The sequence below is a fragment of the Dendropsophus ebraccatus genome, chromosome 4 (genome assembly GCF_027789765.1).
Source record: "Dendropsophus ebraccatus isolate aDenEbr1 chromosome 4, aDenEbr1.pat, whole genome shotgun sequence".
NCBI lineage: Eukaryota > Metazoa > Chordata > Amphibia > Anura > Hylidae > Dendropsophus > Dendropsophus ebraccatus.
The window spans coordinates 40,412,444-40,438,830 of NC_091457.1; the positions used below are offsets into that span (position 1 = coordinate 40,412,444).

At 40.0% G+C, this 26,387-nt stretch overlaps 1 protein-coding gene across 1 annotated transcript in view; it reads right to left on the reverse strand.

Annotated features, from left to right (window-relative positions):
* Window positions 1–522: 522 nt before the first annotated feature.
* The window catches only part of LOC138789267 (mucin-5AC-like), a 30,080-nt gene continuing 4,215 nt past the window's right edge, over window positions 523–26,387 (reverse strand). Inside the window, exons 3-34 of the mRNA XM_069967871.1 lie at window positions 26,019–26,081; window positions 24,904–25,023; window positions 24,417–24,476; window positions 23,867–24,128; window positions 23,638–23,752; window positions 20,563–20,653; window positions 20,368–20,474; window positions 19,445–19,661; window positions 18,480–18,605; window positions 17,974–18,091; window positions 17,425–17,563; window positions 15,696–15,806; window positions 15,534–15,607; window positions 14,522–14,655; window positions 13,061–13,225; window positions 12,814–12,908; window positions 11,756–11,882; window positions 11,373–11,628; window positions 11,201–11,253; window positions 10,586–10,686; window positions 9,443–9,594; window positions 9,213–9,351; window positions 8,985–9,095; window positions 8,706–8,885; window positions 7,686–7,925; window positions 5,515–5,671; window positions 5,236–5,367; window positions 3,559–3,712; window positions 3,441–3,512; window positions 2,456–2,493; window positions 1,442–1,939; window positions 523–539 (exon numbers count right to left, since the gene is read on the reverse strand). Of these exons, the coding sequence (XP_069823972.1) occupies window positions 523–539; window positions 1,442–1,939; window positions 2,456–2,493; window positions 3,441–3,512; window positions 3,559–3,712; window positions 5,236–5,367; window positions 5,515–5,671; window positions 7,686–7,925; window positions 8,706–8,885; window positions 8,985–9,095; window positions 9,213–9,351; window positions 9,443–9,594; window positions 10,586–10,686; window positions 11,201–11,253; window positions 11,373–11,628; window positions 11,756–11,882; window positions 12,814–12,908; window positions 13,061–13,225; window positions 14,522–14,655; window positions 15,534–15,607; window positions 15,696–15,806; window positions 17,425–17,563; window positions 17,974–18,091; window positions 18,480–18,605; window positions 19,445–19,661; window positions 20,368–20,474; window positions 20,563–20,653; window positions 23,638–23,752; window positions 23,867–24,128; window positions 24,417–24,476; window positions 24,904–25,023; window positions 26,019–26,081 (4,424 nt within the window). The remainder of the gene's footprint in view (window positions 540–1,441; window positions 1,940–2,455; window positions 2,494–3,440; window positions 3,513–3,558; window positions 3,713–5,235; window positions 5,368–5,514; window positions 5,672–7,685; window positions 7,926–8,705; window positions 8,886–8,984; window positions 9,096–9,212; window positions 9,352–9,442; window positions 9,595–10,585; window positions 10,687–11,200; window positions 11,254–11,372; window positions 11,629–11,755; window positions 11,883–12,813; window positions 12,909–13,060; window positions 13,226–14,521; window positions 14,656–15,533; window positions 15,608–15,695; window positions 15,807–17,424; window positions 17,564–17,973; window positions 18,092–18,479; window positions 18,606–19,444; window positions 19,662–20,367; window positions 20,475–20,562; window positions 20,654–23,637; window positions 23,753–23,866; window positions 24,129–24,416; window positions 24,477–24,903; window positions 25,024–26,018; window positions 26,082–26,387) is intronic.

Genomic DNA, 26,387 nt, shown 5'->3' on the forward strand with positions numbered 1-26,387 from the left:
CTTAGATGTGGGGCAGGGGGGAGGTACAGGAGCGCTCACCCCACCGGGACTGGGTAGCGGGTGAGCGCTCCTTCATGGGACAGGCTTAGATGTGGGACAGGGGGAAGGTGAGGCCCAGGGGGGAGACAGGCTCAGAGGACAAGAGGTGCAGGAGGGGCCTCTGCCGCGGGGTGAGGGTCAGATAAGGAGCGCTCACCCCACTGCCTGGAACCGGACAGGGGAGGGAGATAGGCAGTGGGATGGGACAAAGGGAGGGAGGGAGAAGGCATGTATTCTAATTCTATACTTCTACATGCGCCCCCTGCCGGAAGCTACACTTGAGACGTGACATCACAATTTTTTTAAGGAAGTGAGCCTGCCTGATCTACTAAATTGAGGGAAATAGCACTATATGTGCATTTCCTATAATGTGTGTATTAAGTGTGTATTAGGGATTTGTATAACTTTTCTTATGTAATAACATATTTAAAAATAAATTTTGCCCGGAGCACCCCTTTAACATCGTAGATATCTCGCTTTCCTCTATGACATAACAGAATCTAAGGATGACCATGTAAAACAACTTTTAGGGTATCTTCACACATACCGGATTTGCATCGGATTTCACGCTGCCGTGCACTGATTGACTGATGGGGACCAATGAGAGCCAGCGGGGGGGGGGCTGCGGGCAGCGGGGGGTTAAAGCGGTCGGGTTACATATCTGAAGCAGAATGAAAATTTTGCTGCTGATATGTAACCACATATAACTTCACACTACCAGGATTTGCAGCTGATTTTGCTGTAAACTCGTAGCATAATATCCACTGCAAATCCAGTACGTGTGAAGGTACCCCTAGGCTATGTTCCCATACAGTATTTTTGGTCAGAATTTTGCAACCAAAATTGATGGTGACATCAGTGCTGCTGGTCTGGTCACTCACACTCCCATAGCTGCTATTAAAAATCACTCCTAGCAGCATCAGGACCCACAAAAGCTTCAAGCATCAGCTGTTTCATTCTTATCGATCATCACAACAAAGCAAGGGCTTTTGTGGCAATCATCTGGTATACCCCCCTGTCGTGGCCCCCCCCCCCCCCCCCACGCGCAGTCCTCTATGACAGCACACACTGCACAAGTATGGCCGGGGTTGCTGGATCGCAGTACGGGTCATAACCAATAGAAACAAGGAGCCCACTATGCATCTCAGAAAGTGATATCTCTGAACTAGTTTAGCTCAGATAATTGATGCTTATTGGGAAAATCATTATTGTGGCCCATGGAATTTTTTGGGGAGGCAATTCCTGAGATGGGAATACCCCTTTAACTGCTTCCTGAAAACATTCTCTAGAATACCCTTTTAGGGACAGTGCCAGAGAGGATGAATACACTACATAAATATTAATAAAATAATATCAGCACCACATAATGTTGCACTAAACCAAAAATAAAAAGTAATGTTACCTCGAGTACTGCTGCTAATGGTAGTAAAGGTGGAGGTTGTTGTTGTGGTTGTTCCTGTTGTTGGCTTTGTTGTTGTTCCTGTAGTAGTAGTAGTAGTAGTTGTTGTTGTTGTTGTTGTTCCTGTTGTAGGCTTTGTTGTTGTTCCTGTAGTGGTAGTAGTTGTTCCTGTTGTTGGTTTTGTTGTTGTTCCTGTTGTTGGTGTTGTTGTTGTCCCTTTTGGTGTTTCTGTTAATGGTGTTGTTGTGGTTCCTTTGGTTGGTGTTGTTGGTATTTTTGTTATTGGTGTTGTTAATGTTCCTGTTGTTGGTGTTGTTACGGGAGTTGTAGTAGAAAAGCTGAAAACAGTTGTAGGTGAAGTTGTAGGCGAAGTGCATGGACTGTTGGTTCCTTTGATTGTTCCGTTAATACAGTATGCCACAATGCATCCCCCAATGCCATCAGTTGTATTGTAAATAAGTTCTGATGTTCTGTATATCTTCCCTTCATACACACAACATGCTGCAAAAGAAAGGCCAATATATTATTTTGCACATCCAAATGTAAACAAATAGTACAGCTACATTTACATTTATAAGTGGAAAATGGGACTCAAGAGTAAAAGCAGAGGTGGAGATGTATATTATTTCTCCTTTTGCCTTTATATCATTCGTTACAACGTGTATTGTTTCTTAGTACTGTCATTTATATTCTTTTGTAGACTTAAGACATTTCAATCTCCTTATATTATGAATGTAACTTGATAAGTTCTAGATTAATTACCAGTGATAGTAGTATAGAGAATTTTCATTTCAGAGAGAATGCCAAAATTGAATTTATGAATTAAACAAAATTTCCAGGTTGTTCGACATTTAGATTATTGTGTGCCTTATTTCACTTTATTTTGTTGTGTTTTTTTTTTTTTTAAATCATTGAAAAACCTTTTTGAGTGCAGTCGGCATGTCGGACAATCAGCAAACAATTCCTCTACTTAGTCTTAGATCATTTAACATCTGATAAGTTCATACATGCATTTACCTTCATAAGTACATACTCTGCCATTAGGAGTACACTTGCTGAAAAAGAAAAGGGCAAACATCATATATTTGTATATTTCTACAATACAGTTTTTTTTTTTTTTAAACTCCCATAATTTTTGCCACATGTACTGCAAAAGACATACTTCCAATGTTCTTCTAGAAATTAATTAGTGGTGGAGATGTCTAGCCACCGCTAACATTAACATAAAGACATTAAGATAAAGACATTTAGGTTGTGTTTACACACAGTAAAATAAAAAGTAAAATACAACTGTATTTTTAATGTAAAACTGTTCTGCATTGAAGTTAATGGGAAATTGGCCTACACTTTACACACCGTTTTTATTTTTAGAACTTTTTTTGCCTGTTTACGCATTGTTTTATTTTAGTTTTCACTTAAAATTACGATTTTTTTTTATTGTGAGTGAAAATAGCCTCATTATTATGTGTTATTATTGCTACAGAAATTGTCAAATTATATTAACATTCTAACCAGCTTGAATATTGGCAGCTATGTCTAAAGCCAGAATAGCATAGAGATGCTGGACATATGTGAAATCAGTCTCGGCAGGGGAACAAACCTCGGCACATCGCTACAGAGATTGATGATTTGCTACAGCATCCCATGCACAGCATATTGTGATGCTCAGCCATTCCCAGCCCGCTCAGCCAATCAAGGACTGAGAGTGAGAAGAGTGACGCCCTGCTTGGCCAATCACTGGCTGCTGTGCTGTCCCATCTCAATCGGCCAGTGATTGGCTGAGCAGGCTGTCACTCTCATATCGGGACTGACAGCCCTCCCAGCTAATCACTGGCTTCAGCACTGTCCCATCTCAGTTAGTGATTGGCTGAGTGGACTTTGTGGTGACTGCAGGGGACACCACAGACTGGAGAAGGAGGACATTGAGCAAGTGTGGACAAGTAAATATTGATGAGCAAACTTTGTGAACGGCTAAAACAGCTAAACACCTGCAATCTATTACCTGTTAACATGTTCGGACGAACTTTGCGTCAAACTTTGGCGAACTGAACTTTTGAAAAGTGCCAGAGGGGCACTGGATGTACTTATGCTTTACGCACAGCAGCTGTATTTTTTCTTACCAAGTTGTGCAGATGTTTTCATTATCTTCTGGAGGCATCTTCTGACCAATAGCATATTCTGTTCCATTGAGTGAATAGCAAGGGCATGTTTCTATACATGCCATGTTTTCTTCATCAAAATAGGGCCTTTCAGGTGGGCACTGGGGGTAGCATCCTGCAAATATACACATCAATAACAGATCACATTCTGATTTAGGCTTTAATTTTTGATTGCCACCAGATTAGCCTGTATTCATAAATTACTTTTTTTTGTGTTGTGCCACAGTTTCTGAAAGTCTACAAAATTGTTGGCATGCGAACACAGTCTTTTGTCAGCTATTTAGTTTTCTTCTCTAGATAGCTCTGGGATAGAGAACATTACACCATAAATGTATGTGCCTGCCCTTATGTGTCTTGTATATTACATCAACAACAATATCACTTATTAGCTTATTTGAAGAATCAAGAAGCAAAATACAATGAGTGCTGGGGGAGAGGATTAAGACCCCACTGTATATATTATCTGCTTACATTCCTAGTTCCTGGGTCCGTTTATTTTGACACTGGGCATTTGTTAAAGCAAATGTACTAGGGATGGTCCGAATCCCGCTGTCTGCCCTCTCCATGCAGCGGGTGTATACAGCGGGAGGACCGCGTGGAAAACTGGGATACAGCCTATGGCTATGGCTGTATCCCAGTTTTCCAGGTGGTCCTCCCGCTGTATCCGCCCTCTCCACGGAGCGGGCAGATAGCAGGAATCATTTCCGAGAGTTCGGGTTCGTACGAACCCGAACCGAACCAGGTTCGGACCATCCCTAGAATGTACCACTTGGTACATCGCTTTGGTTTTTTTCGTGAACAGACCAACGCTGGCGTGGTGTCTTTTTTATTTTGTGCTAATAGGTGATATAATTTTTTAACTTATCAAGTGGTCCCTGATTCCTCTCCTTGTATGTTTTTTTTATTATCTAATGCACGCGTCTCAAACTCAGGCCCTCCAGCTGTTACAAATCTACAATTCCCATCATGCCTGAGCGAACTTCGAGCATGCTCAAGTCCATCCGACCCCGAACTTTTGGCAATTGATTAGCGGTGGCTGCTGAAGTTGGATAAAGCCCTAAGGCTATGTGGAAAACATGGATATAGACATGGACTCGAACCCGAACCCGGTTCGCTCATCTCTAGTATATGTGTTTTATGGAGGCATAAGATGTCATTTTGATGGGATGTAATGAAGAACATTATTAAATGTATCATTCTGTTGTCATCTTTTTTGGTATATAATGGATGTAGTTACTTAGAGGAAAATAGAATTTTAGCAGTAGGATTATGCAGCGAATATTCTGCTTTGTTGGTTGGTGTCAGTCATGTTGCTATAAATTATAGCTGAAATGTACACCAGCTCCAAGGTGACATAGCTTTCAGTACACATAGCACAGGTGGCTTAGATGTTCTTGGATTTATGTAGAGGCATGCAACTCTACATAAATCTAGCATGCCTGTGCGCTGATTTGGGATCAGTTAAGACCGGTGTGTGAGATGGTGTGTGAGACGGACAGAAACTGCTCCGTTAGAACAAACCCTTTAGTTGTTGAGAGATCTAAAAATTTTCTGTTAGGTTTTAGTACTATACAGCTATAGAAATATAGAAAGTAGAGTACCAAGACTGTAATTCATTGACCCTTATTAAACATGTACCTTCCAAGCCTGGCAAGTTATGATAACAGATTCCCCGTGGGTTCCTGCAGGTCTTCATGCATTGGGCACCACCACATGCTTTGTAATGCCACTCACAGTGTCCTTGGCGATTGTAATAATCACAGAAAATGGCTGTTGTGGATAATAGAATAAAAAATGTGTTACATCTAAGTTACAAAAATAATTAGTGAAATGAGGATAAGATAAGTAACTAATGCAATTTATTTATAGGCATACAGGCTATTCTGGGAATGGAGTCAGAATGAACAATATACTCACGGCACATTGTTGGGGTTCTCCAGCTTACACATGATCCTGCTTCACTACAAGCTTGAGCATAAGCAGCTACTGCGGTACAGAAACACTCACAGTCTCCACCGGTATCACAGGCACAAGCATCATTGACACAAGCATCGTAATACTTCAGTGGGTTTACCTACAAGAGTCAGAACATTTATTTAGCTCCTAATACATTAAAATGGCAGAATAATTCATGATCACTTTTTAGTGTAATCAATCAATCAAATCTTCTGACATATGACTACGACACTAAGTTTCCAAAAAGTTTCTTAAAGAGTCGTTATAATTTTTTTTTAAACAATAGATTCTGGACTTACTGACAATCTTGTAATTACGTATGTGTTTTAAACCTAGTCTATACTTTTTAACACCAGGGGGCGCTGTTTGCATTTTGTCTTATTCACTGTTATACTGGACAAAATCTCAACCTTTCTTCATCAGAAAAAAAGAGTTGAGACACAGAAAGTCCTGACCGCATGTGTGGGCCCGAGCAAGGCAGGCGTTGACAGCCCTGACCAGCACACATTTGACTCCCAGTCTGTGAATTGCAGGTGCCGGAGCAGAAGAACTTTCACAGACCAGAGGAAACCGGTCAGAGTGTGTGTAAGGGGGGGGGGTGGGGGGGGGGGGGGGACTTGTTTCTGCAAAGGGTGGGGCTTACCAGCAGGTCGAAAGGTGTATTGGTGGGGACGGGTCTTACCAGACGCTGTACCGGCCGCGGGGTGGGGGGGGGGGAGGTTAATATTATTATTGAATCTCATGCTGTATTGTCATCCTCTCTGCACTGGAAAACCATCTGCACACAGAGGGGATTGCAATACAGGCTGGGATGCAGCTCACTGGCCCTTGGCATGTGTAGGGGTAAGTGAGAGATGTAGCCTGTTCAGCTGCTGCAGACAGGATACGTACTCATTTAATGAGTACACCACTTTGCCCTTGAGAGTGAATGCCAAATAGGTGAGCAAGGAGACGTGGGAAATATCTGGGCACCAGAGTTGCGGAATGTGGTGAAAATCGCCAGACAAAAAAGAGGTAGCTCTAACTGTATGTGACCCTGGGGGGACCTGGATGCACTTTGGAAAGAAGGCAAGTTTGTGTAGGCAATATGCTACTGTACTGTTCTGCTGGGAAACCTTGGCTTCCGGCATTCATTTGGATGTTATTTGGACACAAATCATTAACCTAAACATGGTTTTTGACCAAGTACACCTGATTCATTGCAACAATATTCCCTAATGGCAGTGGCCTCTTTCAAAAGGATAGCACACCCTGTTACACTGGGAAAAATTGTTCAAGAATGGTTTGTAAAACACGATGTGTTGGATGAGTTCAAGTGGTTGACTTGCCCACCAAAATCTCCAGATCTCAATCTGATTGAGTTTCTGTAGTATGTGTTAGAAAAAAACATGTCAGATCCATGGAGACCCAACTCTGTAACTTATAGAACTAAAAGAATCTTTTGTTAATGTCTAAGTGGCAGATACTACTAGACATCTTCAGAGGTCTTGTGGATTCCATGGTTCAATGGCTCAGAGATGTTTTGTCAAGAGAGAGGGGTCAACGCAGTACTAGGCCTGAGGTTCTTGTGTTATGGCCAGGGCCGTATTTACCAATAGGCACCCGTGGTCCGGTGCCTAGGGCAGCCCCTTGCAGGGGGGCAGCACCAGGGAGCAGGGGGAAGGAAACAACTTTTTTGGTTTTTATTTTTTTTTGTCTCCCACCTGCTGTTCAGACTTACCTTTAAGTCTGGTGACTTTTCGAGGGGGTGTGGGGGGGGGGGGGATGTTAAATGTGATGCCTTTAGCTATTACCTACCAATCTAGACAATAGCAGATGCAGGCTGCTCTAATCATTAATTCAATGTGGAAATTTGTTTATGTTTTAAGCAGTTAAAAAAACCATGAAAAACGGGATTCAGACAATGTTTCTACATGTAGAGAAATGCATGTGGCCAAAACCACACTCCCCCATGTTTCCCAAGATGGGGCGTCTTCAGGTTTAGTGCCTAGGGCCCTGGTTGTGGCTGAACACAAGAAAGACCAATTTCTACTTTCTTGTTCAGTTTTTAATAGTTCTGTTGTAGTTGGGGAGAAATAAAACAATTTTAAACATAAATAATTTATTTGGTATCGTAAAAAAATTGCACATACCAGTGAGTGACAGTTTGAGAATGTATCGCTGGTGATGATACTACACTGTTTCTGAGACCATGCCTTCCTGTAAGGATTTGATGAACAGGAGTCTCCCACACCTACAGCATCCAAGCAACTGGGGGATAGTTTCCAGCTGTTAGCGAATTCCAAAACGTCTCCAACCACAGCCAGGCTTCTGGTTGTGTAGTCATTGACAAAATTTCCATCGTAATTACCACAAAGACCGCAAACTTTTCCCTGTGCAGAAAATGAACTTCATTTAGGCAAAAAAACAAAAGATATATTTGTTTTTATTATTATTACAATTCTTTTTTTCTTTATTTCCAACAATAGTAAGGATTTAAAAGATTATACCAAGACTATAGGTTGTGAGGTCAATTGTACCCCAAGTAAATGGAACATCAGCATGAATGCCCCATTCGCTCTGTATGGAAATTCTGAACACTGCTAAGTGCTAAACTTAGCTTAGTTAAGAAGTTTCAAAGGCAGAGTATAGAACAGAGCTGCAGTCAAGCAAGCACACTACTATTCTATTCATTTAAAGCGAATGTACCATTAGGTACATTCTCTTTAAGCGTAGCATATCAATAGAACAGCGCTGGCGCGGGGAAGTCGGTGCCAATACACCTGATGGTACATTCGCTTTAAAGGGGTTATGTGGCATAAAAAATATGGCCACTTTCTTCCAGAAAAAACATGACTCTTTTCTCCAGTTCAGGTGGGGTTTGCAATTAAGCTCCATTCACTTCAATAGAATTGATTGCAAAACCCCACCCAAACTGGAGACAAGAATTGTGTTGTCTCTGGAAGAAATTGGCCATGTTTTTCTAATGCTGGATAACACCTTAAACCTTCCTTCTTGTGATCAACTAGTCGTCGCCATCCTGTCGATATGAAATACCTTATAATCTTGGGATATCTGCTTTAATTCAGGTTGATTCGATGTGCTATTTTTTGGTTCGCATATTTTATGTTCTATTATTCATAGTAACATCATTGCTCTAATATTTAGATTACCTGGAAACTTGGTTCGAGCTTAATGTATATACTGGTTTTCTTGTCCCAGACCAGTACCAGTCCATTGAGGGCTTCAATCACCATGTACATACCCATCTGGTGCACTTTGTAAGGTATATATGTTCCTTGATTTTGTTGGACAACCTCAAATTTATCTTCGTTCAGTATCAGTTCATAGTTCTGCAAAATGGAAACGAAAATCACATTTCAAAGCAGATTTATCGATGATGCTGTCCTAATATGCACAATATCTATGTTTTGTAAAGTTGTAAGACTCACCCCAAGGAAAACTTTGATGGCTTTAGAACAAGTGGTTCCTGTGGTACCACACGGGATGTTCTCAATTATAACACGGAAAGTTCCATTTTTGGAGTCACTACTGCAGTAGTCCTATGTATAATATATAAAAGATGAAGAAAATGAGCAGAATTATACACTGGGGTCCTAGTACAGCAAAATGTAAGCAACTTGTGGGATCCAAGGCTAAAATGTAAATGAGCTACTTACCTGAGCTAGGGTATATTCACAGTCTCCATTAAAGACATAGGATTTGCTGTCAAAGGTATAGTAATGGCCATCTCCATACACAGCACAGGTGCCCATACAGAGTTCATCGGAGCATTCCCAGTTTCTGTTTTTGCAAGTGCTGACAGCAAGAAAAAACAATTGTTAAAAAAATACACGTGCAAAAAATACATGTGATTCCCAATTATACGTGACAATTGTTTTCCACTTACCAGGTGTTACATGTGACCTTGATGGTTTCTCCTGGCATATAGAGATTGTTATTGTGTATACATGGACACTGATCTTCTCTCACACAACCTCCATTTCCATCAGCTATCAGGCCATTTGGACACACGCAGCCAGACACACACTGTGCACTGTACTGTAATATACAAAACCAATAGATATGGTCAAGAAGGCAGTTATAGGTTATCACTGGGTTTGATTGGTGGACGTAGGGTCTCGCCTCCCTGGTCCCCCACAAATTATCAGAATTCAAAAGCTGTTTAACTAGACACAGCAAATCCCCCACACTCAAGGCTGTGTTCACACACTGTATTTTATATTGCGGTGCTATGTCATGTCGTTGTGGTACTGCAATTATTTTTTTGCAAGTACTTCAATGAAACTGCAACATGTGTAAACACATCCTTAGGTGGTACCTGGCACTACAGCTCTGCCCTTTCTTATATGAATAGATAATATTTCCCTTTGCTACAGTCAATTAACATTCTGTATTCTGTTTTAAAAATTATTCTAATTGAGTGTTAGTGTTGAATGTATATGGTTTACGATCTCCTTCAATTATCTGTAGGATTACTTGACACTGACCTACAGTACACATACAGTAGTTCACGTTGTAAACCATCAAGTAAAAGACATTATAAGTCCTTAAAGGAGTTGTTCACCAAATATTTTTACTTTCAAATTAACTGGTGCCAGAAAGTGCCAGAGATTTGTAATTTACTGCTATAAAAAAACTCCTTCAGGTCCTTATCGGCTGCTGTCTGTCCTGCAGGAAGTCATATTCTTTCCAGTTTGGAGAGCAGGAGAGGTTTTCTATGGGGATTTGCTACTTCTCTAGATAGTTCCTGACATGGACAGAGTTGGCAGCAGAGAGCACTGTGTCAGACTGGAGATAATCCACCACTTCCTGCAGGCCATACAGCAGCTGATAAGTATTGGAAGACTTGAATTTTTTTTATATAAGTAAATTACAAATCTCTGGCACTTTCTGGCACCAGTTGATTTGAAGGAATAAAATTGGTGAACAACCCATTTAAGGGATCAATAAAAATTGTATGATTGTAATTCACAAATGGTGTACAGTATTTGTGACCTGTCATAATGTTCGAATGTACAAGTCTACTTACGCAATTCATGTCCAGTGTATGGCAACTCTTTTGGCACTCAGATCCCTTTGTGCCTGCAGCTGTGTTATTACAGTCAAAGTACACCATGGGGGCTGCACAGGCTATAGGGAAGAGAAATGTATTAAAATGTGATCATTGTTTATATCTGTGGCATATTAGAGCATGGTTTCTTAACGGTAGCCCTGCAACCTTTACCAGTTCATGTTTTGAGAATTTCTCTAATATTGAATTCAGAACGTTCTTACTTTGCTCAACATGTGGCAACTTTATTAGGAGACCTATACCACTTAATAAAGTTTTTGCATATTATATTTGCAGTCATATGAAACTCTGATCTTAAGGCCCTATTACACAAAGGGATTTTCGGCCATATTTGGCAGATTTTCGTCCATTACAGCCGACAGGTTAGCGCTCGCCTACTCCTACTGATCACCCTGTATAATAGGAGCTTTAGTACACTCCCTCCATGTTAGAAGATTGTTTTAGGAATAACTAAAGAAGATAATTTGTGACATTTGCATAAAATTGTTGTTATTTAACAACTTACGATTTCCTTTAAGATTTTTTGAAAGGGGGGGGGGGGTGATTTTGTAAGACAATCTGTAGATTTCTTACCTGTCTGTGGAGTTTTCTGTCCAATACAGTCTAGTTTTCCATTTGAGCAGGTACTAGTAAATAAATCCAGAATTATTACATTAGTAAATGCAAAGCAAAGGATTATTGTGTTATCTAAGAGTTGATGAGTTAAAAAAAAAAAAAATGATAGAACTGATAAGTTCCTTCTTACCATATAGCTCCATTGTCATGGACTACTTCGCCTGGTGGCACTGCGGTACCCTTGTAATAACAAGGACAAGAAGATTGAAGAACACATCTACCACTGTCATCCAGGTAGGTTCCATTTTGACAAACACATCCATCAACCGGGACAAAGGAGATGTCACAGGTAATGTCGGGCTCACTAAGTGAACGGCAGGTGGTTTGGCATGTAGTGACAAAGTAGCTGTAGGACATGGTTTTGGGACATGAAGTTGTATACAGTTCTGTGGGTTCCAAAGAAAAAAAATGGCATTTGAAATATATTGTACAGTATATTGTATTTCTTACTTGTGTAAATAGTAAAATTACAAAAAGTAGATTTTAATATAAAAAAAAAAAAAAAAAACTTACGGCAGACATTGTTTCTCCATCCTTTCAAATAAATTCCATCTTTGGCACATGCAGTTACATAGGAGGACAGGGCGGCACACATGCACTGCTCACTCTTGGCACAGTTACATGAGTCATACATACAGTTCTGTAAGGAAAAAAGCAATATTATAGATCTATACTGTAGAATAGAATGCCACATTGGCAAGGTCATAATATACAGTGGTGCTTGAAAGTGTGACCTAAGGCTACATCAGATTTTCCAAAAAGTAGATGGAGAGAACCAAGCCAAACAACTGAAGATAATCGTACTGCTAGGGCACAAAAGCAGGTGGTAAATAATGTAAATTATTTGCATGGTAATAATGAATTATGGACATTATTTTATACGGTGTGTGTACTGCTGTCCAATTTCCCATTGACTTCAATGTAGCACATTATTAGGTTGGATTCCAACTATGTATGACATTAACGTGTCACAGAGTGCCCGGTGTCAGGGAAGTTCATCCCAGCTGTACTGGCCGGATGAACTTTATTTCTTTCGCATTGGAATGCGGGCACATTCGTGTGTGCCCACATTCCAATTACCCATAGCACACAGTGTAAAGTGCAGCCGGAGCCACACTTTACATTGTCTGCTCTGTCAGTCTTGTGCAACCTCTATTCAACGAATAGTAGCCGCACAAAACTGACATGTCAGTTTTCAGTGCAGCCGCGAGGAATCCTGGACGGAGTGTATACAGAGTAAATTCAATGTATTTATTTAATTAATAATGGCCAGTGTTGCAATCTGCAACAGCGGCTGTTATTAATTGAATAAATATGTTGTGTGAACTTAGCCTTATACTGAAAATACAGCAATATTTTAACCTTAACATTACAGCTGTGTCTTCCTTTTATTTTCTTTTATGTGTGAACATAGCTTTAATATGTTGGGGAAATAAAACATTGCATAGTCCCTATCAAATTTAATGGGGCTATCCATTTAATATTTAGACATTTAATATTAAGAAGTGTTTGAAAATGTTTTTTTCCAATTAAAAAGGCCACCTTTAATTACAATGAATAAAATGACATACCGCCTGGTAGGTGGCTGGATTAACATTGGCATGGCAGTCTGCAAAAGGTCCGTTAGGGTCACTTATCATTGAGCACCAGTGTGTAGCATAGTTCTCTGTAAAAAAATAATAATAATAATTAAATGGTGATGTCAAGAGAGATTTACTAGCCTTGAACAAACACCTCCAATAAATTGTTAGATTGATTGACAAGTTATGAAATTATCTATTTTCATAGATTGCTTGTATAATGTAAAGAGCGGCTTACCATTTTCAATGCTGAGGGAACATGGATTTTCAAAGGTTGGGATTACATTAGGACAACTAGCTTGAGTCTTCCAGGTGTTAGCAAATGATGAGCCAGTTCCTTCAATGACACCACTCAGTACTTGGAAATCATCAGCCTGAACACTGTTGAAGTTGCCACAAAGACCTGCATTCATTTAAAAGGTTATTTATTAGTAATAAAATGCAACAGTAGATATGCACAAAATGTCATTGTTATTCCAACATGTGCCTAAAAGTGTTTGTGTGAAAACTTCTCACTACATTTGCTTAAATTTCACTAAAAGACCCTTCCAAGCATGGAAGACGTATCAATTTCATAATTTAGATTTTACATATTAGTCATATCTATAGTCATTTAGTGACCTCTAGTGTTATTCTGGGCTCAGGTTTGCTTATGAAGAACATTATTTCTATGCCACATCTTCAACCCAAAGTAAAACTAGCTTATTGGGGGAGTAAAAAGCTTCTGTAATGTTGGGTAAACCAGTAAGACCACCATTGGCCCACCTTTGCTGCTTTATATGTATGAGTCTGTATTAATCACTGTGTGGGCAGAACCCATGGGCTTTAGCTGTTGCAGCATTAAAACAGCGTTTTGTATATGAGAATACTGAATCCAAACGTATATATCTTTGAGCTAAACATTTACTCCTTATCACCTACAGTATGCTGTCCTAATAGCACTAAAGACCTAAAGCATACAGGTAAGGAAAAAAAGAGTATCACAGATCATGATGTGTATACGCTCCGGCCGGGATCCCATACAAGAAAAGGCAGTTCCACACCGTACAAAGTACGGCCGTTGTTGGGGATGGAAACTTCTACTTTTACGTAGTGTGAACATATCCTAAGGCTATGTTAACACTATGTAAGTTCCGCAGAAATCACGGCCGTTGTTACAACAGCCATGATTTCTGCGGTACTTACGTAGTGCTGCAGGCTGAGGGAATCCCGGCCGGAGTGTATACACATGGTCGGGATCCCTAGCGGTGCCACGAAAAACTGACATGTCAGTTTTCTGTGGCCGCTATTCACTGAATAGTGGCCGCAAAAAACCCTGCCGGTTCACACAATGGAGCGTGCAGCTCCCACCGCACGCTCTATTGTGTGTAGTGGGGAGTTCTGATGCGGGCGAGCACAGAGACGGTAAAAGTCACAAAATATTACACAAGCAAACTTGTTGAGACCCCATCCACTTAAAACATTAAAAAGCCTTGAGAAGTGACTGTGCCTACTTAATGTTTCCAATCTACACAGTTTTGTGATAAAAACCTTAATTTGCCTATTTTGACTTGTGTACACGCTGCTGTTGTTAATTGCATAATAGCAGTAGTAAAAATAAAAATGTATTTTCCAATGATATTGAGTTTCTGAGTAGTATACCTTAAAATACACTGTATAGTGGTTCTCATTTTGGTACTTTAGCACCACCATCACTTACCACACACTTGGCTTCTGAAGGATGGGTCCAGTCTGATGTACAGTTGCATGGTGGGGATGAGCTGGATCTGAAGTTGAACTCCGATCTTAGTTTGCACAATGATGTAAAACGTTGATGGCTTGAAAATGGTGAGACTGGCTGTGGTGAAAACACAAACATATATCTAGACCTTATTAACAAGATGCATGCTGATTCATTTGCTGTCCTGCATAGCTTTTCCTCAACACCCAGTTGACTTGTAAAGGTAGCTAGATGCCAGGTCTCTGTAGCGGCATGGGCAGAGAGAGAGAGAGAGAGAGAGAGAGAGTGCAACACTGACATCTTTTATGAGAGCATGGAAGCTACTATCACATTGATTAATAAAAGGTCAAGGGGCATATGAGTGTACAGTGAATCTGCAGTAAAATCTGCATTTATCATAGAACCATATGACATAGTTGATAAGTCCATGAGGTTCCACCTAAAGCCTTACTGTGTTGATCCAGAAAAAAGCAAAAAAAAAATAAATCTTTTCGATCTCTCAATATGGAAATCAGAATAAATCCCTGATTCAACATCCTATTGACATCTAGTACCTACAGCTGGTAATATGTTTTTCAAGAAAAGCATCCAGGCCCCTCTTTAAACTTATTTGTGTGGCAGAGAGTTCTGTAGTCTCACTGCTCTTACAGTAGAGAATCCCAGTGTGTGATGATAGTGAGACCCTCTTTCCTCTAGACATAGACAATGCCCGCTTGTCAGGGTTACAGACCCAGGTAACCATGACAAGGGGGTATCCTCTACATTTATATTAGATTCACATTCTAACATAGTTACACTACATCATAAAAATTGACTTTGTTACTTTGGACTAAGGACTGTATAAAAAGTAAAGGCATTTTCTGGCCGTAAACTCATTTGAGTTTGGGGGATCCCCCCCCCCCCATATATTTGTGATAAATCATCAAATAGATTGCAATGTCCCCTCATACATTTTGCAATCCTTTCACCTTTTCTAATTAGAGCATGCAACTTACCGGATGAGATGGGTAGTTGTGTGTATAATGAATTCACATAGACACTGCCGCATGGTTTAATGTAGATGAACTGGGAGACAGATAGAACATATAACAAAAATTAGTATGTGACCAAGTGAACGGTTTGTGTAATAACCATATTTACCTACGTAACTTACATCTTTTCCATTATCAAGACTGAGGGTAACACTCTTCATGCAAGTCTCACTGCTGGTCAGACCACAATTCACAATTTCTCCCAGTACACTGAATGCGTTGCTTCCACATGTCTACAATGAGAGATTAGAACATGCAAAATAAGCTGCAGTTTTCATACAGTGTTAAAAGGACAAAATATTACCTGAGGTTAAAAGGGTACTCCGGCGAAAATCATTTCCTTTCAGATCAACTGGTTTCAGAAAGTTATACAGATTCTATTTAAAAATCCAGTCTTTCAGTACTTATCAGCTTCTGTATGTTCTGCAGGAAATGGTGTATTCCCTCCAGTCTAAGGGACACCCACAGAAGGGCCAGAGGGCCCAAACTCGCACCTAAGTGGTTCCCATATTCTAAAAAGTAACTTTTAATCAGCTTTCTCTAAAAAATAAATCTGTTATGTATAGTTGCTCAGCTAAAAACCTATGCCGGCTGTCCCTACAAAATACATATGTACGTCCCTAATTGGGATACAGTGTAATCAGTTGACTGCAGTCTAAACCTGATTCATTACTAATAGTCTCTGTTATGAGGACAGATAGGAGAGTACATTAAAGCCCTTCAACTAGTTTCACCCACACATGGGCATCATCAGGAGGAGGGCTCAACACAATGCTCTCTGCTGCCACCTCTCTCCATGTCAGAAACTGTTTAGAGTAGCAGAGGTTTTCTATGGGGATTTGCTACTGCTCTGGACAGTTCCTGATATGGACAGAGATGGCAGCAGAGAACACTGTGTCAGACTGGAGAGAATACACCACTTCCTGCAGGACATACAGCAGCTGATAAGTACTGTAAGACAGAAGTAAATCACAAATCTATATAACTTTCTGAAACCTGTTTATTTGAAAGAAAAATATTTTCACCAGAGTACCCCTTTAAGCAAAGCAATACTAGGTAAGTCATCTTAAATCTATTCAAAACCAGTGGCAAACTCTATAGTATGTGTTTCAGAGTCATACATGTCATATTTTTCAGAAAGATAAATGAGTTCATTTAAAGGGGTGGTACAGGGAGAAGAGAACGATTGATGTCTTCTCCTCCCCAGTGCTTACCATGTTTCAAGTATACCCTCCGAGACGTGATGGGATGGGTGTAAGCCCTGGTCATCTTGAGCGTGCATGGTGGGCAGATGCTGGTAAGTTATACCATCAGCTGTGCGCAGGGGCGTAACTCGACATGGCTGGGCCCCATAGCAAACCTTTGATTGCCCTCCCCCCGACTGACGGTCAAGTGAAGTCATAACTACATAACTGCGAGCTCTGGTCAGGAGTGCTTGCAGTTAAAGGGACATTTGCAAAACCCAGGAGACCAGCAGGGCCACCCGGTGCTGCAAATGATGACGGCTCAAGGGGCCCAGTGTATTGCAGGAGCAGGCCATGGGGCCCCCTGTTGCGGCGGGGCCCCATAGCAGCCGCTATGGCTGCTATAGTGGTAGTAACGCCCCTGGCTGTGCGTTCCCACTCCGTTCACATAAACTGCACTGATGTTTATTGTAGGTGATAGCAAAAACTACAATACTGTCTGCTGCCATATTATTACATAAGGAAAGCAGTAGGAAGAAACCATAACTACTATACAAGGTGTATACTGTTAGCAGCGAACAGCTACAGCAACTCCTACTGAAAAAAAGCCATTGAAATGTATCTACAGTTTAAACCATCACAGCTTCCCTGTTAGCCTTTAACCTACCTTAGAGAGGACATAAGAGCAATCACCATGGAAATCATAATGCGTGCTATCAAAGGATGTGATATGAGATCCTCCTTCAATGGAACAAGATCCAGGGCAGTTGTTTTCTACACATTTCCATTTTCCTTCATTACAAGTGCTAACAAAGTGACAAAAAGTTTGTGTAAGTTAACAAAACTTTTGTTTTCTTGCTCATTGCCACAAAGTTTCACAAACATTTCAGTATACTCCCTGACAGTATCGGACTGGACTGGGGTATCTGGGGCCCACCAGAGGAAATGATCCTGGGGGCCCACCAATGAAGAACCAGTGAGAAACAACATGTCAGTCAGTGTTTTTGCAGGTTCTAAAGCTGGGGGCCCACCAGAGGATTCTCCGGTCCTATGGTGGGCCAGTCCGACACTGTTTACTGATATCATTTCCAATATGTAAGTAATTTATGTCAATTGCATGAGCCACTTTATAAGAGTAGAGCAGAAGCTGAGTATTGGAGCCCCTATACACAACAAAAATCAAATTTATTAGACTAGTATGATGGAGAGCACTTACCAAGATTGACATTTAACTGAGTACCCAGTGCCTGATGCATAGACCTGTCCATTGTAAGTACAGGAGCACTGCTGCTTGGGAATACAGCCGGCATTGTTGATGTCATCAAAAACAGTTCCTTACCAAACAAAGAAAGAAATATGATTGGTGTGTAATGATAGCACTAGTGTCTGATCATATGGATGATGTATGATGAAAATATACATGGATGGAAATATAAATGAAAAAGATCACTCAGTTCATATAGACAGACCACCTCTCCTTTTAGTTGAAATAGAACAAAAATATATTGTACCCCACTGTCCAGGATAGAGGTGCTCCCATAGCTCCCATTTCTTGGTATATACAGCATACTGTACAGATCCACTTTAGCATTAAGGAAATTTTACTCGCTTTTATGTAGCCCAAAGTAATATAAATATTGTTGAACTACTGTTTTTATACTGATTTTATAGCTATGCAACATTACAGTAACAGTATAAACTATCACAAAAAATCATATATACCTGCAGGGCAAAAGCACCCATCAATGCAATGGTTGTCACAAACTGATGCACGGTCAGGGTTGGAACAAGTGTTGGGGCATGGACTTCCACATTCCTTGTATTCAAGATTGTAGTTACATTGAAGGGCTGCAATTGAAAAACATAGTATAAAAAAATATTAGTTTTTGTCCTATAGCAAGAAACAAACAAACAATGGCCCATGTATTTTTGTAGATATTTGGTCAGTCCAAAGCAGCTACAGTACATCTCTCACGTGTAAGCGTCTGAAGCATATAGATATATACCATCTATGGTATACTGAATATATTAAATTTCAAGCCACTGCTTCAAAATACAAGTCATATCTCCTTAATATGATATTGTTTCTATGTTAAAGCAACTTATACCCACAATCTGCCCCCTCCCCCCCCCCCCTTCCTTACTGCTTATACCTTCGGATAGCTGCTTTTAATCCAAGATCTGTCCTGGAGTCCGTTCTGCAAATGATGCAGTTATTGTGCTGAAAAACAACTTTTAAACTTGCAGCCCTGTGTCAAATTGGCATGGCCTAGAGAACCCTTGCCCTAGGCCTGCACCGCCTCTCTGTGCATCCTCCCTGCCTTCTTCATCATTAGGATCTCTAGAAGGATTTCTCCTATTTATCACTTGCCTGAACACTGAACAGGTGCTGGATAGTTAAGGCACATGTGCAGTGTTTACACAAGTGTTGCATAGGAGAAATCCTGCCTGGGGCGTTCCTAATAATGAAGAGGACGGGGAGGAGGGACAGAGGGGCGTTGCAGGCCTAGGGCAAGGGTACTCTAGGCCACGCCAATTTGACACAGGGCTGCAAGTTTAAAAGTTGTTGGAGTAAAAGCAGTTTGGCGGGGCAGATTGTGGGTACAGAGTCCCTTTAATTTTTATATAAATTGTAATCTTATCTAGCCATATTCAGCAGCACTTTTATGATATGTAAGTGAACTCACGACACAGCTTGGCAGTTCTCCAGTTGTTGGGAGTTCCTCCAGCATGAGCACACTGACGGGAATATTCAGTAAAGGTGTTACAGAGGCAGAAGCCAGTTGCATTTTGTGCACATCGGCACAGATCCTGTACACAAGCGTCAATATATAATGTAGGATCCACCAGACGGTTGCAAGATGAAAATGCAGAACCGGTCAAGATCACTTCACAAAGTCTCCTCTGCAAATAAAATCAAAATACCAAATAGTATTTGATATCATAGTGGATATTATCTGTATGTACATGTGTCTTTATATGTATTAGATACCTGTACACAATGTCCCTGATTTACTATTGGAGTCTAACAGTAAGAATGCTTTGCTATAGTTTAGATTGGTGTACTTACTATTGTGGTGCATGTGCTATAGTAATTTTGATGCTACTGTACCTGTCTGATTTTGCTAAGATTTTGCTAAGATGATCATTAACATTATTTGCAGCTGTCATTATCAAAAGACGTCCATCATTCTGCGCTAAGATTCCTTAGTGGGAACATAGCCTCAAGGTGGTACATGCTGGGGCAGATTTATGCACCACAGTCTGGCACATTAGTTTTAGTATCCTGACTTTTAAGTGACATAGAGCATTCCCCCATATGGCAAAAAAATAAAAGGGAAAGCTTATGAAATATAAATAGTTAAGGCAATTAAAAAAAATATGCACCAAAATTAACACTTACTAAAAGATAAAAGTCTGGTGCAGACACATTAATATATAATAATGGGTTTATAATGTGTTTTAATATTGTTCTGTAAAGAATGTTAGTAAGATAGATAGATAGATAGATAGATAGATAGATGATAGATAGAGATAGGAGATAGATAGACATGATTGACTCATGGGCCAGCATTTGCCGATGACCCGTCATGCCTGAACTAGAACTTACAGAGTCAGTACAGTTGTTCTGGGGCTGAATTGTTAGGTCCTGACACAGTTCTGTGGGTCCATTTAACTTTTGCATGTTTCCAAACTGAACTGGAGTCATTTTAGCATCTAGGTAATAAAAAGACAATTCAATGCATCTAATACATGACCAAATGCCTGCATGATACTTGTAGGATAGAATATAAATGTTTCTTACTGTTGGAAATAAACTCATTGTAAATAGGAATGCCATTAAAGTCCCCACAGAGACCACAAGTCTGATTGTTAAATTTGTTGTCAAGCTCCAACTGGTGAAAGAAAAGAAATGTTCTGTGAGTAAAATCAAAGGCGTCACCACAAAGCAGTATACCTTGACGATGAAATCATTTGTATGAATAAGACATCCCAATGTGGGGCATTTATAAAAGATAGCGCAAGGAAATCTGAACTGTCAATCAAATTAAGTTTTTTATCAGGCAGGGCCCAATTTAAGACCAGCGACATAAATGTCCCCCATAGACTAGACAATCCAACACTACACCAAATCCTTAAGGCTATGTTCCCACAATGTAAAAATAAGGGCAAATAATGGCCGTTGTTGCAATGACCATGAACAGTAATAACAGTCGTTGTTTTGCAACAACAGTCGTTACTTGCCCTAATTTTTACATTGTGGGAACATAGCCTAACAGCGTTTCAGGTTTTTTGAAAATCTAGTGCTCCTTCTATTAGTTTAAAGGTAGTGCAGTTTTGCACATTCAACCCCCCCCCCCCTTCCAGTGAGTCCACTCCCACTTTCTTGCAAGTCTTATAATCTGTTTTGGCGCAAATTCCCCAGATGTTTGGTGTAGGCAGATTTTAATTTGTTTATTACATGCAACTAACATTAACCCCTTCCCCTCAGCAATCTGTATATATAGGTTCCTACTGCACATACCCTGTGCAGTAGGAATGTATATATACGTTACTGCACTGCTGGGGATTCCTGATGTGAGCGGGACCGATGCAGTGAGAGCGATCCCGCTCACATCAGTGTCTGGGGACGAAGGGAATGAGAGTCAGCTGCAATCCTGCAGCTGACTGTCATTAACCCCTCAAACGCCGCATTCTACAGCGATGACAACGTTGAGGCTGGGTTCACACTACGTATATTTCAGTCAGTATTGTGGTCCTCATATTGCAACCAAAACCAGGAGTGGATTAAAAACCCAGAAAGGCTCTGTCCACACAATGTTGAGATTGAGTGGATGGCCATATAACAGTAAATAACGGCCATTATTTCAATGTAACAGCCGTTGTTTTAAAATAACAGCAAATATTTGCCATCAAATGGCGGCCATCCACTCAATTTCACCATTGTGTGAACAGAGCCTTTCTGTGTTTTCAATCCACTCCTGGTTTTGGTTGCAATATGAGGACCACAATTCTGACTGAAATATACGTAGTGTGAACCCAGCCGTAAGGTGCTCAGTGACAGATCAAGCATCTGTCACTGAGTGATTGGGACTGCGGGGGTCCCGATTGCATGTGCCGCCAGGCGGGGGTAAGCTCCTTACCTCTGTCCTGTCGGATGAGCGATCCATGTATAGAGTCTGCTCTCAGGCAGGCTCTATACATAGATCGCCGATAACACTGATCCATGGCATAGCATAGCATAGATCAGTATATGCAATCTAATGATTGCATGTTTTACAGTAAATAAAAGTGTAAAAAAACAAACATGTAATAAAAAAAGTTTTTAAAAGTATTAAAAAAAACCTTAAAAACCCCTTATAAACCCCCTCCCCCCTTGCCCATTATAAAAATAAAAATATAAAAAAAAAATAATCATATTACATATGATAGCGTGCGGAATTGTTCGATCTATTAAAATATAACATTATTGTTCCCGCACGGTGAACGCTGTAAACAGAAAAAAAATATAAAAAGAACGCACCAGGATTGCTGATTTTATTACATTTTATATCACAAAAAAATGAATAAAAAGCAATAAAAAATTTTCTGTTACACCAATATGATATTAGTAAAAACTAGAGATCATGGCGCAAACAATGACACCCCAATAAGCCTTGTAGGTGGAAAAATTAAACCGCTATGGCTCTTAGAAGAAGGGGAGGAACATTGCATTAATCTGACCTGGACTTTTGTGCATCAAAGGGCTCTGTCTTGAAGGGGTTAAGGAGTTTTCTCTGCCTATAATACCCCTTTAATCAAATAAAACCCTGGCATTTTTGTTAAAGGCTCAGGTACGATTTAAAAGAGAAGTCTGACCAAAATAAAAAATGCACAGAAGGCATGGGGGTGCGAGAACATGATAAATAATCAATACTTACCTCTCCCCGTGCCCTCACAATGCTGCATCACCACTCCCAGCCCCCATCAGCCTCCTGCAGCTCCCACTCCTGCCAAGTCATGACCTGGCTCAGGAATGCCCACTAAACCAGTCAGTGACTGGGACACTGCTGCAGTCACTACTACCTCTAGGCTGATGAAGGCCATGCTTGTCCTGTATGTACCTGATGTTTCCTGCACTTTAATTAAACAGCAGAACTAACTTGTTGAGTGCCAGGTCTTCTCTACTACATAACTGCTGCAGTCACTGACTGGGGGCTTCTTCTGGGTCATGATGACACCAAAACCTGGGACGAAATGGAGCTGGTGACGGTCAGGGAACTGGTCATGCAGTGCTACAGGTGCATGGAGATAGGTAAGTATTGATTGTTTATTATGTTCCCGTGTCCCCCTGTCTGCAATGTATTATTTATTTATTTTTTGGGGGCAAACTTCTCCTTTAAAGAAAGTTCCAATCACTGGCCTCACCAGTTGTGAGCAAGAGAAGTGCGGCATGACTTTTGAGGCCAGCAAATTACTGTAGCAGGTCGGTGTAGACTTTAAGGAAGGGGGCTCCTCCTTTGGACTGCAAACATATAGGGGATGGTCTTTTTTTAATGCTCCCTTTCCATGCCTCTGGATAGGGCCTGGAAACCCCTTTTAGGGTAGCTTCACACACACCGTACCACAGCAGATTTTCTGCTGCGGATCCGCAGCAGATTTGATCTAAATAACTGAACACAGCATCAAATCTGCACCATGAAATCTGCTGCAGATCTGATGCGTATCTGATGCGGATCCTGTACATGTGAATGAACCCTTACAGTGACACATACCCAGGTAATCATTACGTCTGTGGTGACCCACAGAAATGAAGATTGAGCAGGAGGGCCCCTTAAAGTTTACTAACAAGCTTTTTGGGGAATATCTCGCCCTTCACAGGATTGTTTTTTAACATTACCAAAACTGCATCATCCTCATTCCACATGAATTGTAGACCAAGTTTGGCAGTGACTCTGATGTAGACACCACTTCTAAGAATCTGGATTCCTGAGAAACCGTAAGGTAGATCAACCCTTGCAATAAAAAAAAAACATACAAATAGTTTAAAATCATAAAATTGATTACATAATTATTTTTTTTTTAAGTTATGGAGAATTGATTGAAATATCATGAAAAGAATAACTTACTGTTGCCCATTAAATACAACATTTCCATTGGAAAGTTCAATGGAGACTCCATCAATCTTCATAATTATGTGGCTGATTGTGGGCAGACCCCTCACGTCTGAACGTCTGATCTGGATGTTAAATTCCTCAAAATTGCTCTTACAGTTGGAAGCAAACACATAGTTGCATCTTCCAGGATAGTAGAAGACGTCTCCATCAAAGGTCTTAAAGTAATAGTTACCCCAGGTACTACAGACTTGACCATTATGAGCAGAGACAATACCTGCGAAAGAAGACAATATAACAGAGCCTGTTCTCCATGTCTATAGACATCTTATGGCTATGTTCACACACCACCTTTTTTGGCCCTTTAATGCATGTCTTTCAGGACGGACGTCATTTTGAGGTCAAATAAAGGCTGTTATTTCATAATAGCCGTTATTAGTATAATCATTGGTGTCAATATGAAATAACGGCCCTTATTAAAAAGGTATCTTAAAAAGGTGTATACACATACCCTATAAATCAAAAAGTTAACTATTTTTTAATATATATTTTTTAAAAAGCTTACTTTTTAGAACTGGAGTGGCTGTTGGAGCAATGAAGGTGAACATTGATGTTTTCTCAGCACCTGAATAAGATAATTATACATTTTTGTACTGTTAAGTATAATAATGGGACAAATGTAACACATAGACATCAGTGCGTCAAACCTAGTATGCTGCATGTTAAGACCCTATTCCACGGAACGATTATCGGCCGTGTCCGGCCGATATCAGCCATTACAGCTGATAATCATCCCGTGGAATAGAAGGCAACCATCAGCTGATTGTTAAAAAAAACAAATTGTTGCTTCAAAATCGTTAAACGATCGATTGGGCGAATTATCGCTTTGTGTAAACGTAGCATAAGATAACTAAAAAAAAAAAAACACTACTAAAACACTATTTCACTATGGAAATGCATCGTTATTTTCAGGTGTTCTTCATTTTATAGCCAGTATGAGTGATGCCCACAGTAACACAGTGTAACATAGACTTACTGAGTTAATGACTTACTCTTATCATAGTCATTCCTTTGATTGTAGTACCAGGTCTTGTCTGCAACACTGGAATCCTGTTTGGAATTATCATTTCTCTGCTGCTGGACACCAACAGATTGTTTGCTGGTTCCCTCATCTGCAGGAAGAACATTTGATCGCCATACTTATCTATGTGTTACATAAAAATGACACCTTTTCCATCAAAATAATGTTGAGTAATACATAGCAAAATAGTCTTCTTTAACTAAATGCAGATGAATAGGCTGATTAATATGTGTTTGTGTATAATATTTAGCTTTTTATCTCTGAAAATAACCCTATTTACAGTGACAATACAACATAGCCTATTGCGTCTGCTCAAATAATAAGTGGAATGGGGATACCTAAAGTATATAGCTGAAATATATTCTTAGAACAAATGTTTGACTGTTAAACGGGTGGTACCATCAATTACATATATGCCAGAGAAAAATGTTCTAATTCACACCAATTGGGTTAGTATTTATAATGACAGATATTCCGTAAGACTATGTTCACAAATTATTATTTTTTTTAGCTGTCTTTTTGGACGGCTGCCATTTTAAAGCAAAAATACTGCCGTATTTTCATCTCAAAATATTGGCCGACCAAAAATACAGCTGTAAAGTGGCCCAAAAAAGTCAGTCTTTTTGAATGGCTGCCGCTTTGAAGCGAAAACATGGTTGTATTTTTGTCTCAAAATAACAGCCGTCTAAACATAGAGATGTGACGTGGCCAAAAAAAGGCATTTTTTTTTTAAATAGGGCAATACTTAATTAAATTCACACAAGCCTAAAGGACAGAAATGGCTGCACATCGCACCCATGATTGACACGAAAGCTTGTTCAGCTACATTATAAACCAACATCAGAAGTTAGTATATAATTTGATCAAACCATATTGCCTCATGTACCACGTGCAGGTCTTCTGATATACATGAGTCCCTAACCAAACAACACTGTGTCAGTCAGTGGACGCAAACCCCGCAAAGCGTGCGCAAGCAGGGAAGGGGGGCCTTGGAATGGCCCTGCAACCCCAACCCTGCAAACTCTTTAATTAAATTCATATAGGTGCATATGACATCTAATGCTGGTATAAATTAAATTCACAAACCAGAGAAATCATCATCCAGATCAGGAGAGTCATAATCCCGATTGAACTGATCATATTGTTCATCTGTTAAGAAGGAATACAGTATTTTATTAAGATAAAAAAAACTGTGATTATTTTTTTATTATTATTATTGTTATTATTATGCAAGTTTTTTTTTCATAGAGGACTAGGTGGTCATAAAACCTATTATAAGTAATATAGTATCATCATTATTTACAAGAAGTGAGAAGCTGTACATTACCCAGTAGTGTTTGGTCTTTGACATTACATGGTAATTGCTATGTTTCCATATTTATTGACTATTTTGTCATGTTTGTCTATATACTTTATAGTAAAATGCAGACAGTTCCTTCCTGGTAATGCAGGTGG